The following is a 14833-nucleotide window of genomic DNA, read 5'->3' as shown; positions in this document are numbered from 1 at the left end:
AAAGCAGTCTGACAGTGTTTGCAGTTTCAATACCACAGAGGCTGAAGCTAACAGTAAAGGTCCTATCCTGGCTTCGCAGTACTGATGCCATTACAAAAAAGCAGGCTCATTCCATAATAAAGTATCAGCTGCTACTTCTAGAAAGCGTGTGGTACAGTGCAATTTTAAAACCACACTATTGGAGAAACCGCACTGAAGTGCCTCTCCAGTGCCAGAAAAAGGACCCCACTAGCTGAAACCAAACATGTATGTTGCTGTAAAGCTGCAGAACTGAGCACAGATTTTGTTTTTATAAGCTTATTAAATCTCTTCCATTTGCTCAATTATTTTGATATAGGTTACCAAAAACATTCCTCAGTTGTTCCAATGTCCAACAGAAGGCCAGATATGAAAAAACAACACGTATTACAACAGCACAATTCTACTTGAGTATTTAATGTTAACTCCAGCACATGTTGCCTTTGATGCTACAGTGAAGCCCTCTACCTGTTGCAGAACTTTTATTTGGGAGCAAAGAAATTAGATGAAAAAACTGCTATTAAAAACCTCTCTTCATTGGTTATTCTCCTACCAAATATCACTGTCACACAAAATTAGCAGGGAGAGGTCCCGTCTTCTACACCCTCCTCATCCCTATGCTTTTGATATCACAAGCGAATTGCATGCTTACAACTGAAAGCAGAGTTTCATCGTTGTTTAATGTAATAAAACTAGCATTCAGACCAATTTTCACTCTTACCTTTTCAGTGCAGTACTGTCCGAGTTGACTTCCATCTTGGAATCATACCTCTCACATGGAAGATCCGGTGGCCTGAATTCTGGATCATCGCTCGGGGGGACGCTATAGGTCCTCCACATATCTAGTGACTCATTGTTCTGAATTAACCCACAATATAATGCTGTCTCACTGACCTCTGCCATCAGAGGTAACCTCGGTCCAACAAGAACTGTCCTATCTTCTAAGCTGGGCAACGGCTGGAGCTCCAGCCCACTGCCGTAGAGTGCTGGGTTTACAGGTACAGAAGGAGGGTCCAGGTTCTCTGCTTCCTGACCTCTTGGCTGGGGGCTAAGTGTGGGAGGCAGAGGGGAAGTAGGGGAATGGGGTGAATCCATAGGATTCATATTAATTTGCTTGCTTGGATTTCTAGCAGGTATAGATAGCGGCTTCTCGTATTTTCTGGAATTAGGGACTTCTAAAGAGGGATCCATTCCTGTTAATCCCAATTTCTGCCCTGACGTGTCCTGCTCCATGCACAGCTCTTCAGTCACAGAGGGCCGATGGTGAAATGGCATCATGGGCCTTTTTTGCAGTTTATCTCCTTTTTCCTGTCTTTCTGTTGTTTTGTGCTTTGAAGAGGCGGGAGGTGGCAACGATGAAGATGACGATGTTCCCACACTGAATCCTGGCTGATTTATCGTTGGGGGACGGCTGGAACCAGCAGCACAACGCTGTTTGAAAACCTTGTGTCTGAAAACAGAGACAAACGCAATTCAGTTCATGGTTTATACAGTTATCTGATTTAATGGGGAAAAAAAATGGATAGCATCAAGAATCTGGATCTATTCCTGATCTTTTAACAGATTTTGGAAAAGTCACATGATCTGCACCAGGCTGTTCAACCCAACTTGGCTGCAGCATCTCTGACCTATAAAACGGAGAACGACGTCTCCAGAAACTAGAATTTGAAGCAAAGAAGATTTAATGTTTACAAAAGCTCAGTACTGCTCAGATCGGAACGTAATGACAAAAATAAAATAAAAATCAGGCTACTGTTTTCATTACCCTAAAGAAAGAGAGCCTTTCAGTAAAATGACTGCTGTGCAACTACACCACTGCTCTTGTACTCTGTTGAGCATCTGTTACAAAAGATACAGATCTGAATTGTTTTAGTCCACGGAGGCAATACACAGCAGAGTGCTTTCATGTCAGTTTCCTCCAGGTCAGGTTAAATAAGTAAGTATAACTGGTCAAATATATATATATATACACATATATATATACACACATATATATGAAGGAAACATAAATCGCTCCATCCCTATTTTTGTTTATAAACTGCAATATCTAGTAAAGAAAAAAAAAACACCTTCAAAACATGTAATATGCTTCTTATTCACAAAGATGAGATAAACTACACTCTTTCAAATAAGGTAGACTAGTAGACTGAAAAAAAAAAATATCTGCTTTTATGACTTAGTTATGAAAACATCCAGGTTTTACAGTACACAGTGGCTGTCAAATTGTACAAAGCACAACTACTTGTACTACATCTTTTTCCTGTTTCCTCAGATGGTTATCTATGTTGTGTGGTATTGTCCTGACTTTGTGTTTGTTTTCTTTGTGTTATCAGGAAATGTTACAAGTTCTCTGTGCCATAGGTGGTCCTTAGATGCAATCACCCATAATGCAGACCTAATGCCCTAGTAACTGAAGACTTGCCTTAAGCACGTGCTTACAGAATTTCCTTGAGCTGATTTCTCTATCATTCGCCACATGAATGTGACCCCAGAACTCAATGACCCCGGAAATTTTTTTAAGATGGTCTGTTACTCTACACACAAAGCTGGTCTACAGAAGATTGAATTTGCTGCTGTCTGACAATGCTTTAGGACTCAAATATGAAGATATGATCTTAAATATGATGCTTGCATTTATACACTACATGGGCACATGTGATGACTAAACAATTACATTCATATGACCGTAGCTGTCCAGCTTCTGCAGCTATACAGAGAACTGCATGGCACACATTTATTGCTGTTTGAAATCAGGTTCCTCCTTCACTTCAAACATAATGTTTAAATTTCCCTGTAGCTGTATTTACTACCTTCAGCATGATGTAGTCATCAGTGGAGGTGTTAAGAAACTGTGTGAAATGCAGCTGAACCTATCTATAGATTCAGGCTTCCATTACTGGTTCCCCAAGCTTTCCAGGGAAGTCTGGACTTCAGTTTTCTACAAAAAACGCTTGGTATCTCGATGAAACATTTATCTGTTCTACATTCTTAAGCATATATACAGCCAATAAATAATCAAGAGTAAAGAGCAAGGCTGCAGAAGAGCAACGCTTTCACTTAGAATACATCACAGTCTGTCCAGACTGAACACTCTGCCCTCTGCATGACACACAGTTCCATTGCATCCCTTTATCTCTTCTTCTAAATACACAAAGAAGAACCTGCTTCATGAGAAGTCAAACACAAAAGGTACAAGGACACAATCGTGCTTCATTTCATTTTGTACAATGGAAATTTCTAAACAACAAACCTTCAGAGATCCGGAGAATGCTATATTCCTGAACTTCTCTGACAGCCAAATCTATACAGAAAGCTCTACAGAGACTGCTGTGGCAGGTAACACATTTAAAGATTCGGTGAGACAATACATTAATTTTAATATCACTAACTACAGCGTTATTCTCAAGCTTGCCCTGCTATTAAAAGAACAATAACAATAACAACAACAAAACAGCTATGCCTAAACCAGCCAAAAATCAGAGAATCATTTCAGCCACATCACTGCCCACTGCATTGACTGTAATTCCAGCACAGATCCTTCTTGTAGTAGTAAAACAAAACCAAAAAACCCCAAACCAAACAACAAGATACCAAAGGATTTATTCAGCATGGCAGGATCAGTGTTTCTATTTGAAAAGCCTGAAGGATGAGCTCATTACAAATGAGAAATGTTTGAGTGATTCTAGTCCCCACTCTGTAGTCTGGGATCATTTTTCCACTTAAGGTGGAAAGTGCGGCAAGTGGACAATGACAAGAGATGCTTATTAATCACCTGAATGTGATGTGCAGAGTTTTGATATTAGTTTCCTCGTTTTGGAGCTAAAAAATAACACACTTTGAAAAGCACGCCTCTGTTTGAATTGAACATGCTCTTTCAATGAGAAATGCTTACTGTCTTTGAAGCTCACCTGGAACAAGAACAACTGACTCTTTGGACTGGATCCACAAAATCCCAAGAAACAGAATTGTTAGGAACTTCCTCTTCCAAATTTGCAGTTGTAATTTGACTCCTCCTGAAGAATAAACAATTATTTTAGTAATCATCACCTCATGTAAAACAAAACTTAAAAAATACGCATGCATAAATTCACATGTTAGCCTCAAATAAATTACTTTCTTCTACTTCACCTTTGAAATAGAATTCTGTATTTAACAGTAATTCCCTCTAGTACACCTAGAAACTCACAGTTTGATTTGTATGGGAGGATGTTACCAGCTCTAAAACAGACAGTTTTGTCTGGAGTTTGTACACAAGATACAAGGGCCAAGCAATTTAAACTGCGTCTGAAAATTCTTCTGACGTATTCAATGAGGAAATTGTATGGAAATACTGAAAAAATAAGGATTTTCAGGGCACATCATGCCATGAATAGACTTTAAAATTCAAGGCATACAATACTAACAGAAATACTTTACCATATCCTTATCAATTGGAATTTTAGTCTACCATATGTAATGTAATGCTTCACAAATATTACCTATAGAGTTCTAAATATCAAACGTATATTCTTTGTTCTTCACTACTTGTAGTCTAGGTACTAAAACTGGAGCAAGAAACTGCAATCATTAAATCTGAAAATATCTAGCTGAAGGCACCTACTATAGATTTTTAATCTCAAAGCCTATCACAATTAAGATACGCAAGTGCAAATACAATGTTAATAGTGTTAGGAGTTCTCAGCTGAATGCAGTAACAAATTTTCTTTGATAATGCTGTTCTGCATCATTAGCTTTGATTGGTGCCAAAAAAAGTCTGTCAGGAATAGCATTATCTAAGGCGCAATTATTAAAATTTAAACTACATATTATGTGTTATTAATAATAAAAAAAATCAGGAGTACTGCCTTACTTGGACTGTGACCTGTTGAGAATGCATTCCTTCCAGACACGGTGAACCATATGATTGTGAAATTTTGGAGTAATCTTGCTTGATTTCTTTGGACTGTGTACACTGACTGTCCCCTCCTGTACAGCTGAATGGCTGATACTGCTCTGAGAGCATCCGCTTTCTCCTGGAATACAAATTAAGAATTAATGTTAGAGCATAATTTATGTATACTATTTGAAAGCAAGAACTATTTTTTTATACTCAAGATAAAACCTCAGTGAAGAAATGAATGGAATAGTGTTACACTATTTCTTTAAGTTATGCTTGAATTGAAATATCGGAATCAAAACTTGCTTCAGTAAAACCTTACAGTTTGGATGTGTACATTATAGAAATTGTTCAAAAACTGATTAGTACACACTAGCAACGTAATATGTGAGGTTCTCAATAATACTGCATGATTATCGAAAAGATAACAAGTGAAAATATAACTCCAACAGTTAATAACCTGAAATTTCCAATTTACATTCCACACTTCGTTTCTCTCTGTCTGTGATGCAGAAACTTTATCAGTTATTGATAAATAAGCAGATGTTTCTTTCTCTACTATGAAATATGTTTTTGTTCATATTAACGGAAGTCTACTACAGTCATCCTTAAAAACCAAAACTCGAACAGCAGAGGGAGCTTTAGGCTCATTTGGCCTGGCAGCTGAGTAACGCTGTATTCTGTGTTCTGGATGGAAAACTAAGTAAGGATATGCCGCATTTTAACAAGGTCAAATCAGTGTACAGAACACTCTGTCCTTCTGCCTGACTCAAATTAAAAAGCCTTAAGAATGAAACGCTAAAAGTATTCAGTGCCATACATCACTGCATCTAACAATGCTGTTCTGCTGATTTCTACTAGGTCACTTTTTAAAATACACCTTTTAAAATTGCACACAAACTGCCTAACTCTCCATCTTCTCTCTTTCTTCATGCTTACGGTTATTTCCTCCACTTGGAACTTTCCTGCTTCCCTTTTGGCAAAGAATTCTAATAAAAAGGAGGCAGTCAGAAACACGTTCCCAGACATGCTGAGGCCAGAGGCTCTGACAATTTGTTTCACTGGCTTTCAAATGTTCTACTTTGTTTATGAACATGACAGATTGGTAATAAAAAAAAACGTAAAAACTGGATCAAAACTTCAAGAATTAGCAAATCTGCCCTCCTTTTCAGGAGGGGCTGTGTATATTTAAACAAACAGAGTGAACACATACACGTTGTGTAAGTTAACAGCAGGACAGTTACAAGTGGTGGTTAGGAAAAAATAGTGCAATGGAAAGGGGAGGATAGGAGGTAAAGGAGGATAACTAATGGGCTACCAGAGCTTTGAAATTACACTTGAGTGCATTAACTATTGCTTTCCAAAATTCTGTAGTATGTTTACACACATAGTGCAGCTAGACATGCCATAGCACGAAATGGCACTTCGCAGCAGGCACAAACATTTCGTTCTCATACTCTGACACTAATTTCTAGCCATGAAAATCACTGACGAGATACTGGAACACACACGTACATCCAAATAATTGTCATATAATGGTGTAAATACAACAGGAGGCAAACAGCCAGTCACCAGTGGTCACTTCGCAATCCCACTGCTGCACTTTGTTCCTACACATGAAAAAATCCCGTTCCCTAGTTTCAGTGGCAAATTGATTTTTTCCATACTTTAGACCCAATCATACACAGTATGCTTGGTAGAGACCTGAAGAGATCATCTAGTCTATCTTGTTTCATCCCTGATCAAAAATTGAATTGAAGAAAGGAAAAAGAAAAAGGAAAAGCAAAAAAAATAAAGCAAAAAAAAAAGCAAAAAAAAACAAAACAAAACAAAACAAACAACCCCTGTGCCTCTTTGCTAATGGTAGCTTCGCACCAGCCAATTTATTCTAACACTTAATTATCTTTACTCAGAGAAAGTTTTTCCCCATGTTTAGCCTAGATTTGCTTTGCTCTAGTTTAGATTCATTACTTACTGGTTGCAGAGAAAAGATTAGTCTTTTTCCCTTTTATGTCTCTGAAGACTGTTTCACTGTCTCTCCTTCAAATTTCTCTTCTCTAGACTAAACAACCTCAATTCTTTCCATCTTTCCCTGTGGGCCCTGTTTGCAAAATCTATAACCATTTGTACTGCGCTTTTCTGGACTCCATCCAGTGTGTCCACATCTTTGTTTAATAACGGTGCTCAAAACTGGACATGGAACTACAACCACATTTTTACCAGTCCAGGGCAGAACTGAAGGATTATTCATGTGCCTCAGATTAACCCAGTTTATGTATCCCATTTACCAATTCCGAACAGCATGCCATGTTTTTCCAATCCATTTCTCCGATTTGTCAAGGTCTTTTAAAATGGTAAATGATACAATATAATGGAATCCTTTCATTATTCACTGGGGAAGCACCAGTTTCATATTGCCCTCCTAAACAACAGCAGAGATCTGACAGAAATTGTGGGTGCCAGATCAAACAGTATGAACATTTTTTAGATGGTAATAGCTTACAAGCACTGAACTCGCTTGTGATGTTATGTAAATTTCGCAGGGATCTGAAAAATTTAAAAATACAATGGCAATTTTTCACATTTTAATCTGCATTAGATACTTTAACAATCTCTAGAAGCAGATTGTCTTGCTTCAGTTACTTACTAATAAAGTAACTTGCTTTTCGCTTATTTAAACTATAAATTGCCTTAAAAAACACTATTCAAGGTGAATTTATATCTCACATTCTACTTGAGTTGAATTATTAGCAGTAGATACAGCGTATTTTTTATTGTATTCATACACAAGCACTGTTCATAGACAAGTACTTCCATGGCAGTGGAAATGATGATGATTTTCCTGGGCTTTCCATCGAGATTGATCCTCTTCATCTGATAGAGGTATCTATTAAGTGCTAAGCCAGCCCAGTAGCTCCCTAGACCTCAGCGAGGGTATTGAAAGGGTTCTTTAGCCCCATCTGGGAGCTTACTCTCCCAGAAACGTGCAGGAACTTCACGTCTCTGACACGTCTACTGCTCTGTTGTGGCAGACACTAATCAATGAGTTCAAAAAAGTACCCTCACATGTACTTAGTGTTTTGCAACTGCTTCAAATACTTTCAAAAATAAAGTTTAAATCCATTATTCCGCTCATGTACTTTGGGCAGCATGAACAGATGCTCCTTGACAGATGTGTATTGAAGATTCCACTGCGATAAAGGCTGAAATGTTTCTGAGAGGCCTCTGGCAGAAGGCTGTCCAGTGGGGAGTGGTCTCTAGTGATTTTGCTAAGTGAGAAAATCTGAGAACTGAGAACTCAATTCCAAAAAAAATTTCATTTGCAAAGCATAAAGCATGCCAGCGCTTGTGAAATCATTATTAAGAAAAGTTACAAGGCGATAGCGAGAAAGCTGGGGGAGGAATGTGGATAAATACCTGCTGCGGAGAGCAGAGAGGATACAGCCAGTGGTACCCGTTGAAAGGAGATGAGGCAGTGGGCACAAATTGAAATACAGGAAATTGCATTTAAACACGAGAAATAACTTTTTCTTGTGAAAGCAGTCAGCCATTGAAACAGGCTGTCCAGAGAGGCTGTGAAGTGTCTGACATTGGAGATACTCAAAACCTTACTGGACCATGTCCTGAGCAGCCTGCTCTGCCTGGCCCTGCCTTCTGCACAGACTGGACGAGACGATCTCCAGAGGTCCTTTCCCACCTTAACTATTCTGTGATTCTGCTAGTACTTGGCAAGTTCATAAAAAGTATGTTCAGAAGACAAACTATACAGAAAATATTAGCTGTAAACATGCCTTGAAAACATTCTTTGAACAAAAGTCAGAGCTTCTTTTTTCCTGTTATCAGGTGGTTCCATTTTTTCTTTTACTTCATCATCTTAGATGTTTGCACACAAGCATACATTTGACTCCTTTATTCCAAAGTCCTTGTTTGCACACAAATGTATGACTCCTCTATTCCTTAGTCCTCACTTGAAACTGCAATCCTGAATTTGTTGCAGCATAACTGCCCCAACAACAACTAATGTGAAGATCTCATCTGTATCCCAAATGACAACAGACTGTATATTTACTTTCATTTCTGAGGAGCAACAGAATATATGTATTTATTTCTAAGAAGCAAAAGAGTGAGGATCTAGCACCCTATCTACCAAATATTTGGATAACTTCCAAGATTACAACTACTATGGATCCAATCACTTGAAAGGGGCATACTCTTCCCAGACAAAATAGGTATAATGCAGGTATAACGCAGCGCTCTGTGTGCCACTTGCAGATGATGCAAGCTCCTATCTGACCCCATTTGGGAGGCCCAGCTCTCTGTCACCAGTTCCAGAGACTTGTGCATTTCTTTTGACTGGCCTCTAATTAAAACCCAACTGTCATGGGTAAAAAGAGTAGCTAGTATTTGCAGATTTTTATTACACCAACACAAATAACTAGTCAAATGCTCTATTTCTAGCTCTGTACAAAATGAGCTACATATTCCTGTATGTTCACTATACCCTTGTACAACAATGAATCAACACTCTCCTCCCACCATGAGCTACACAAAAATGGAAGAATGACTGCAGCCTGCTGGGTGTATTGCTTACCCATAACAGCCTGCTCTGGAGAAGTGGGTGGAGTGAGTGGCATCCCACAGGTACTAGCAGGATCTTTCATGCTTCCAAGTCCCTGCTGTCCCACATTTATATGGCCTCCAGTATTGGCAGCATTCTGTGACATGGGGATGTCACTCTGGGAGATGAGAACAAAGGCTGAAGGATACACCATCCTTACGCCACCTACAAAAAAATGGAAAAACAAAAGTCTTAAACATACCATATAATATTCAGCAGCCCTAGTCTCTTCCAGTTGATTTCAATGTCAATTAGACAAAACTTATCTGAAATACAAAGAGCTAAGGAATTTCACATACTAATAAACATTCAACCCTCTACAGCCAGTACAGGGAAGAAACAAGTAGCTTGATAATGTGAATAATAGCATGTGGGATACAGGGAGTAAAGAAGCTTGAGGCAAGATAACTAGTCAGATGTTCCAGTGTCAAGAGAGCTACAAGAGAAGATAGGAAAATTATAATAGCTGTTTCTGATTAGATTTTTTTTTTTAAGCATGTGGAAGAACAAAATCCTTCAGGCAGAATACTGAAACTTACCAACAATAACTTCAACTGCCACAGGGAAATCGTTGTCATATCCCAGCTCCTCTTCCTCCTTCATCCCTTCTTTTTTCTTCAGCACCATAGGGTAAAAATACTGCCATTCCTCCATCAGCTTACGCGTTGCTGGGTCTGACATCTTATATGACTGGCCCGTGAGTGTACCATTCAAACCATAAGGACTCACCAAAACTGCAAAACAAGAAACAACAGTGCCTACAGTATGTATATTTCAACCATATCAGCCATTCTGTGCCTAGCTTGACTCACTATTCCATTTGTGTGCTGATTTAAGGAGCTGTCTTCAGGGAAAAGCCATTGCAAAATCAGGTAAGGTCATGAATTTAAAGCTTCATGACACCGTACTAGCATACTTACTGAGCTAAAAAACCTTTTTTTTTTTTTCTTTCCAGTTTAGACTAATGATATCAACACCACAGTTATCAAGTGTACTGGAACGACACTCACTATGGCAAAGGGATGGTCATATATGGAAGTAATAGGAGACAGATACTCAACAATAGGGTTTTTACCAGAACACATGGTACTCGGGCCTTCTCAGCATTAAAAAGGATAGAGACAGCAGTACCTGAAGAAGACTACAGCCATGACAAACAGAGAAAACTAGTTGCTCTACAACAGATACTTCTATTCAGACTCAGTTTTGCTTTTAGTCATATTTGATTTGAGAGACTAATCAACTTAGCTCACTGAAATAAAATCTTAAATGATTTAAGTGTCTACACTTCTGCCAAAACTTCACATTTTGTAATGAAACATTTTTCAACAAAATTTCTATAAGCACTCATTTTCTAATCTCTGTGTGTTTCTTTAATGTTTAACTTTATAAAGATCTCTTGCTTTGATTACTTTGAAATTACAATTTCAGACTAATAACAGTATAACTCAATGAATGAATTATTCTAAATTTGGGGGGTAGAGAGTTGCACTGCAATTGCACCATGATTTTAAGAAGCTGTAACTTAATTCTGTAAAACCCTAATTTCTTACACTGGCAAATATATAATCAGACTTTTCATTCTTTCTTATGTACCTTCATCCCTCCTTAATATTTGTATCCCTGCAGTATTAAAGTTACGGGTTTGAACCCACTAGACACCCCAGACACCATGTTTGAACCCCTAGACACCATGCAAGAAAATGGAATCAGTGCACTCACGTTTTAAAATAATAAATCCTCTAACAAAAAGTATACACTTCTTTTTATTTACTATATATGTGTACTTTCAGAAACAATATTAATGAACAGAAAGCTCTGGAAAATTTGCAGACCATTCATGGCTAGCTATAGTTTTGAGGTCCTAACAACATTTCGCCTCATGTCCACAATTTCCTGAAAAGAAATTTAAGCTATTTGAAGAATTCCTTAATCTTATTTTAATTCATCTCTGAAGATAACATCACCAAGAGCCACACAGCAGTGAGGATAAGCACATGACGTTCCCAGACTACCTCCCTTACCTTGGAATGGCGATGGTGAGGACTGGGCCATATGGATATGCTCCTCGTTGATCAGGTAGATTGGCTGGTGTTGAGCAATCTCCACACTGGTGCACACATTGCTTTCCCCATGAAGAAAGAATGTGAAGGCACATGACAAATGTTCACTGGAGATGCGGGGAGACAAAAAAGAAACAAATTTAATTAGCATGTTAATGAACTCACAGGAGTGATTTCATAGCCTCAGAGGCCAAACTGGCTCAAAATACACTCTTAGGGTTTGTCACTTGTGGCTACTGAGTGCAGGGTGAAAGACTGACTGATGACCTTGTACAACAGAATGACCTCTCCCTGGACAGCTATTTAACAGTGCTGGCACCTCTCTCTAAGATGCGTTTTCCTGCCTGTTTCAATTAATAAGATCATTACAAACATACAGGCCTTTAACCAGGATTTAAAAGGTAAAAATAAGGGTCTTCAGAAAGAAAAAGCAATTCTTCAAAATTAACTCTGAAACTGATTCTAGCTGAATGGGAGTAGGGAAGGAACAGGAAAGATGTTTGTACAACACCTCATGAGAACCTCCATTAAGAGAAAATAAAAGCACTTGTTACAAGAAGCTGGCAATGGTCTAAAATGAACAATGGATCAGCTACTGATGATTAAACTTGATTTAAAGTGAATGCTATTTAAACCTTTCCTACTTAATTCTACCCATTAAGTAACTCTCATCATTGCCAACTATTTGCCTAAATATCCCTTGCAACAAAGTCACAAGAGAAAAAACTGTGTTTTTTCACACAAACAGCACAACTGTGTTTCATGCTTTTTATCATTGTGATCAGTGAAAAATTTACAAAGCTGAAGTGGTAATGATGCGGTGATTTTTCAGATACAGATACAATAGCTGCACGTAGTTTTATAGCTGCTGGCTTTGACACAGGACCAGCCATCATTTTCAAGCCACCTCTTAACTACCTTGACCAAAAAGGATTAACACAGGCAACTGCAGCAATTCAGCTTCAGTATTTAATACAACCAACTGCTCAACTACTGTCACTTATTTCTAAACAAAGCACTGATGGGCTGGAACAGGAGGCTGTTCCCATCTCACTAAATCTCGGTATGATTCCACACGTTGCGTAGGACAAGTTTTCATCCCGTAGCACAAGTTAGCCATCTGTAAGCCTCAAACATTACCAGAGGAAAACAGAAAATGGTCAGCTGAGAAACTCTGGAGAGAAAATGTTCCTTAGGTGAAAGAGAACAGCGGGACTTCCTTGGTGCTACCATTCTGTACTCAGCGGCGCTTTGTGGCATTTATTTAATACTATGAAATAAAAGGGTTTTGTACATTTCCATCTTTACAAAGGAAAAAAATTTCAAGTTATTGCACATTATCATCAGTGTTGTAGAAGTGAACTGCACATTAATTCCTGGGAGGTGAGGAACAAAATGGGCCCACGTATTCCTACCCGTCCATATTTCCTGCCCCATGTTAAAGGAAAAACCAACAAACAAGAACAGATTGTGCGCATCCAAGAAACACAAAAATAAAAGACCAACTATATCATCAAAACCCGTTACTTCCCTGACATAGGACAATAGCCTTGAATATAAAGAAGATCCTACTAAATAAAAAAGGCTGAGAAATCTGGTGTAAGATCAAGCGGGAGGATAATCTCTGCAATGAGTTCTGTGTGCAGCAGGTCAGCCTCTCTAAAGGAGAGAGCAAAGCTATTTGTAAAGGAGTCATTTTCAACTCCTGTCTTTAGGATATTACACAGAAATCCTCCTGATTCTGCAAGCGTCCTACAGTGTTTGCCTGTGAAAGTCTTGCTTGTCTTCTATTGAACTGCACGAAAAATAGCCTTCTGGGACCACACAGGGACCCTTTCAAGCCTCTTGCAAAGAGGTCTGGCATGAACAAATCACGTGCCGTCTTATGCAACAGTCACAACTGACCATAAACACTGTCAGAATAAGAAATAGACAAAACCAGAGTTTGAGAGACAAAAGATGACTTTGTTTTTCCAGGGAAGGGAATACGTCTCACTAACTTTTTCAGAGAATCAGCTAACACTGAAATTAATCATTAAGTTCAGAAAATGAAATAGCTTCAGATAAAAAAAATCGAGCATCCAACTAATTACAGACCAAAAAAATACCCAAATACAGTACTAGGTCCTGTTTAGTTTCCTGAAACCACGGCAGATGACAGAAGAACCACACCAGCGTGGCCAGCAGCACACATTCGAGCAGTGAAGGACAGAGCATGGCCAGCACGAGGCATGCACAGAGCACGCACGGCGAGCACAGAACCCGCCAAGCACAGCTGCACCCTGCTGCCCTTCCTGCTCCTCTTCCTCAGCCTTTCTCCCTCCTCCTGGGGTGGCCCCCAGCACCACGGGAACACTATGCTCCCTCCGGTGCCAGCATCGGTGCCACAAGATCAGCTTTCAAGACAAAAATTGTAAAGATCAAGGCCTGGGGACTTCCTACACTCCCAACAAGCTTCTGGCAGATGCTGAGTAAAATATTTACTTGAGTAACAAATAGGAATTTTATTTCAAGAAAATAGTGTCAGCGCCTGGTGATGTATTCCACTCAGGCACGTACACCCCAGCCTGCTGACATTCCTGACTTTAGTACATTTCACACAATTCCTGAAATACCAAGCTGCAACAATCACCCTCGCTGTGGACAAGACACATTGCTGGGTGAAATTCACGCAGAAAATTTACCAACAGCCAGGTTTCACAGGCAGACCGACCTCTCAGGCTCTGCTTTTCAGAACCACCTTGGCATACGCCAAGACCTACGTACTTCACCCTAAAGCTCTAAAACCCACATGTTGTTCCAGTCCTCGCTAGAGCCCTCCAACCGCGTTTTATCCATGCCCTGTGCTGCTGACCAACCTACTGCTCTCCTAGGGCTAAGGAAGGCACCGTACAACAGCTCCACACAGTGCACATCAGGCTGGAGATCTGAAGATGCTCAGCGCCATGTTCAGACTGATTTTCTTTTGATATTTAAATGCATTTCGACCACATTCAAAAACAGAAGCTGTCAGGCTTTGGAATCCCACTCTACAATCTCAACAGATTCATAAACCTGCCAGTTTCTGTACCTCCTCTTTCTTGTCTCTCTGCCATTTGAAGTATCAGAAAGCACCAGAGAGGCCCGTGAAATGGCTTCCAGGCCATCTCCCCTGTTCTGTGAAGTCTGCTGCGCCACCTTGAGCTGCCAATTCGTAGCGGCTCAGAACAAGCACAGTAACACAAGTACTACCACATTTCAACAGCTGCGTTACACGCT

The 14833-nt window shown here is 39.4% G+C and overlaps 1 protein-coding gene across 7 annotated transcripts in view; it reads right to left on the bottom strand.

Annotated features, from left to right (window-relative positions):
• MED13L (mediator complex subunit 13L) overlaps positions 1-14833 on the bottom strand; it is a 188571-nt gene that overhangs the window by 39879 nt on the left and 133859 nt on the right. For 6 of the 7 annotated variants that reach the window (XM_035556599.2, XM_035556600.2, XM_050714147.1 and 3 more), the window contains 6 exons: positions 11537-11682; positions 10052-10246; positions 9486-9677; positions 4868-5030; positions 3927-4031; positions 740-1468 (listed from right to left, as the gene is read on the bottom strand). In XM_035556599.2, coding sequence (XP_035412492.1) covers positions 740-1468; positions 3927-4031; positions 4868-5030; positions 9486-9677; positions 10052-10246; positions 11537-11682 — 1530 coding nt within the window. Of the gene's footprint in view, positions 1-739; positions 1469-3926; positions 4032-4867; positions 5031-9485; positions 9678-10051; positions 10247-11536; positions 11683-13696; positions 13830-14833 lie in introns of those variants that run through there. The other variant, XM_035556602.1, reaches the window with a different exon arrangement.

Source organism: Cygnus atratus, chromosome 17, assembly GCF_013377495.2.
Source record: "Cygnus atratus isolate AKBS03 ecotype Queensland, Australia chromosome 17, CAtr_DNAZoo_HiC_assembly, whole genome shotgun sequence".
In the NCBI taxonomy this organism is placed as follows: Eukaryota; Metazoa; Chordata; class Aves; order Anseriformes; family Anatidae; genus Cygnus; species Cygnus atratus.
Note: the sequence above shows the minus strand (reverse complement) of the source record. Positions and strands in the feature narration are given on the sequence as shown.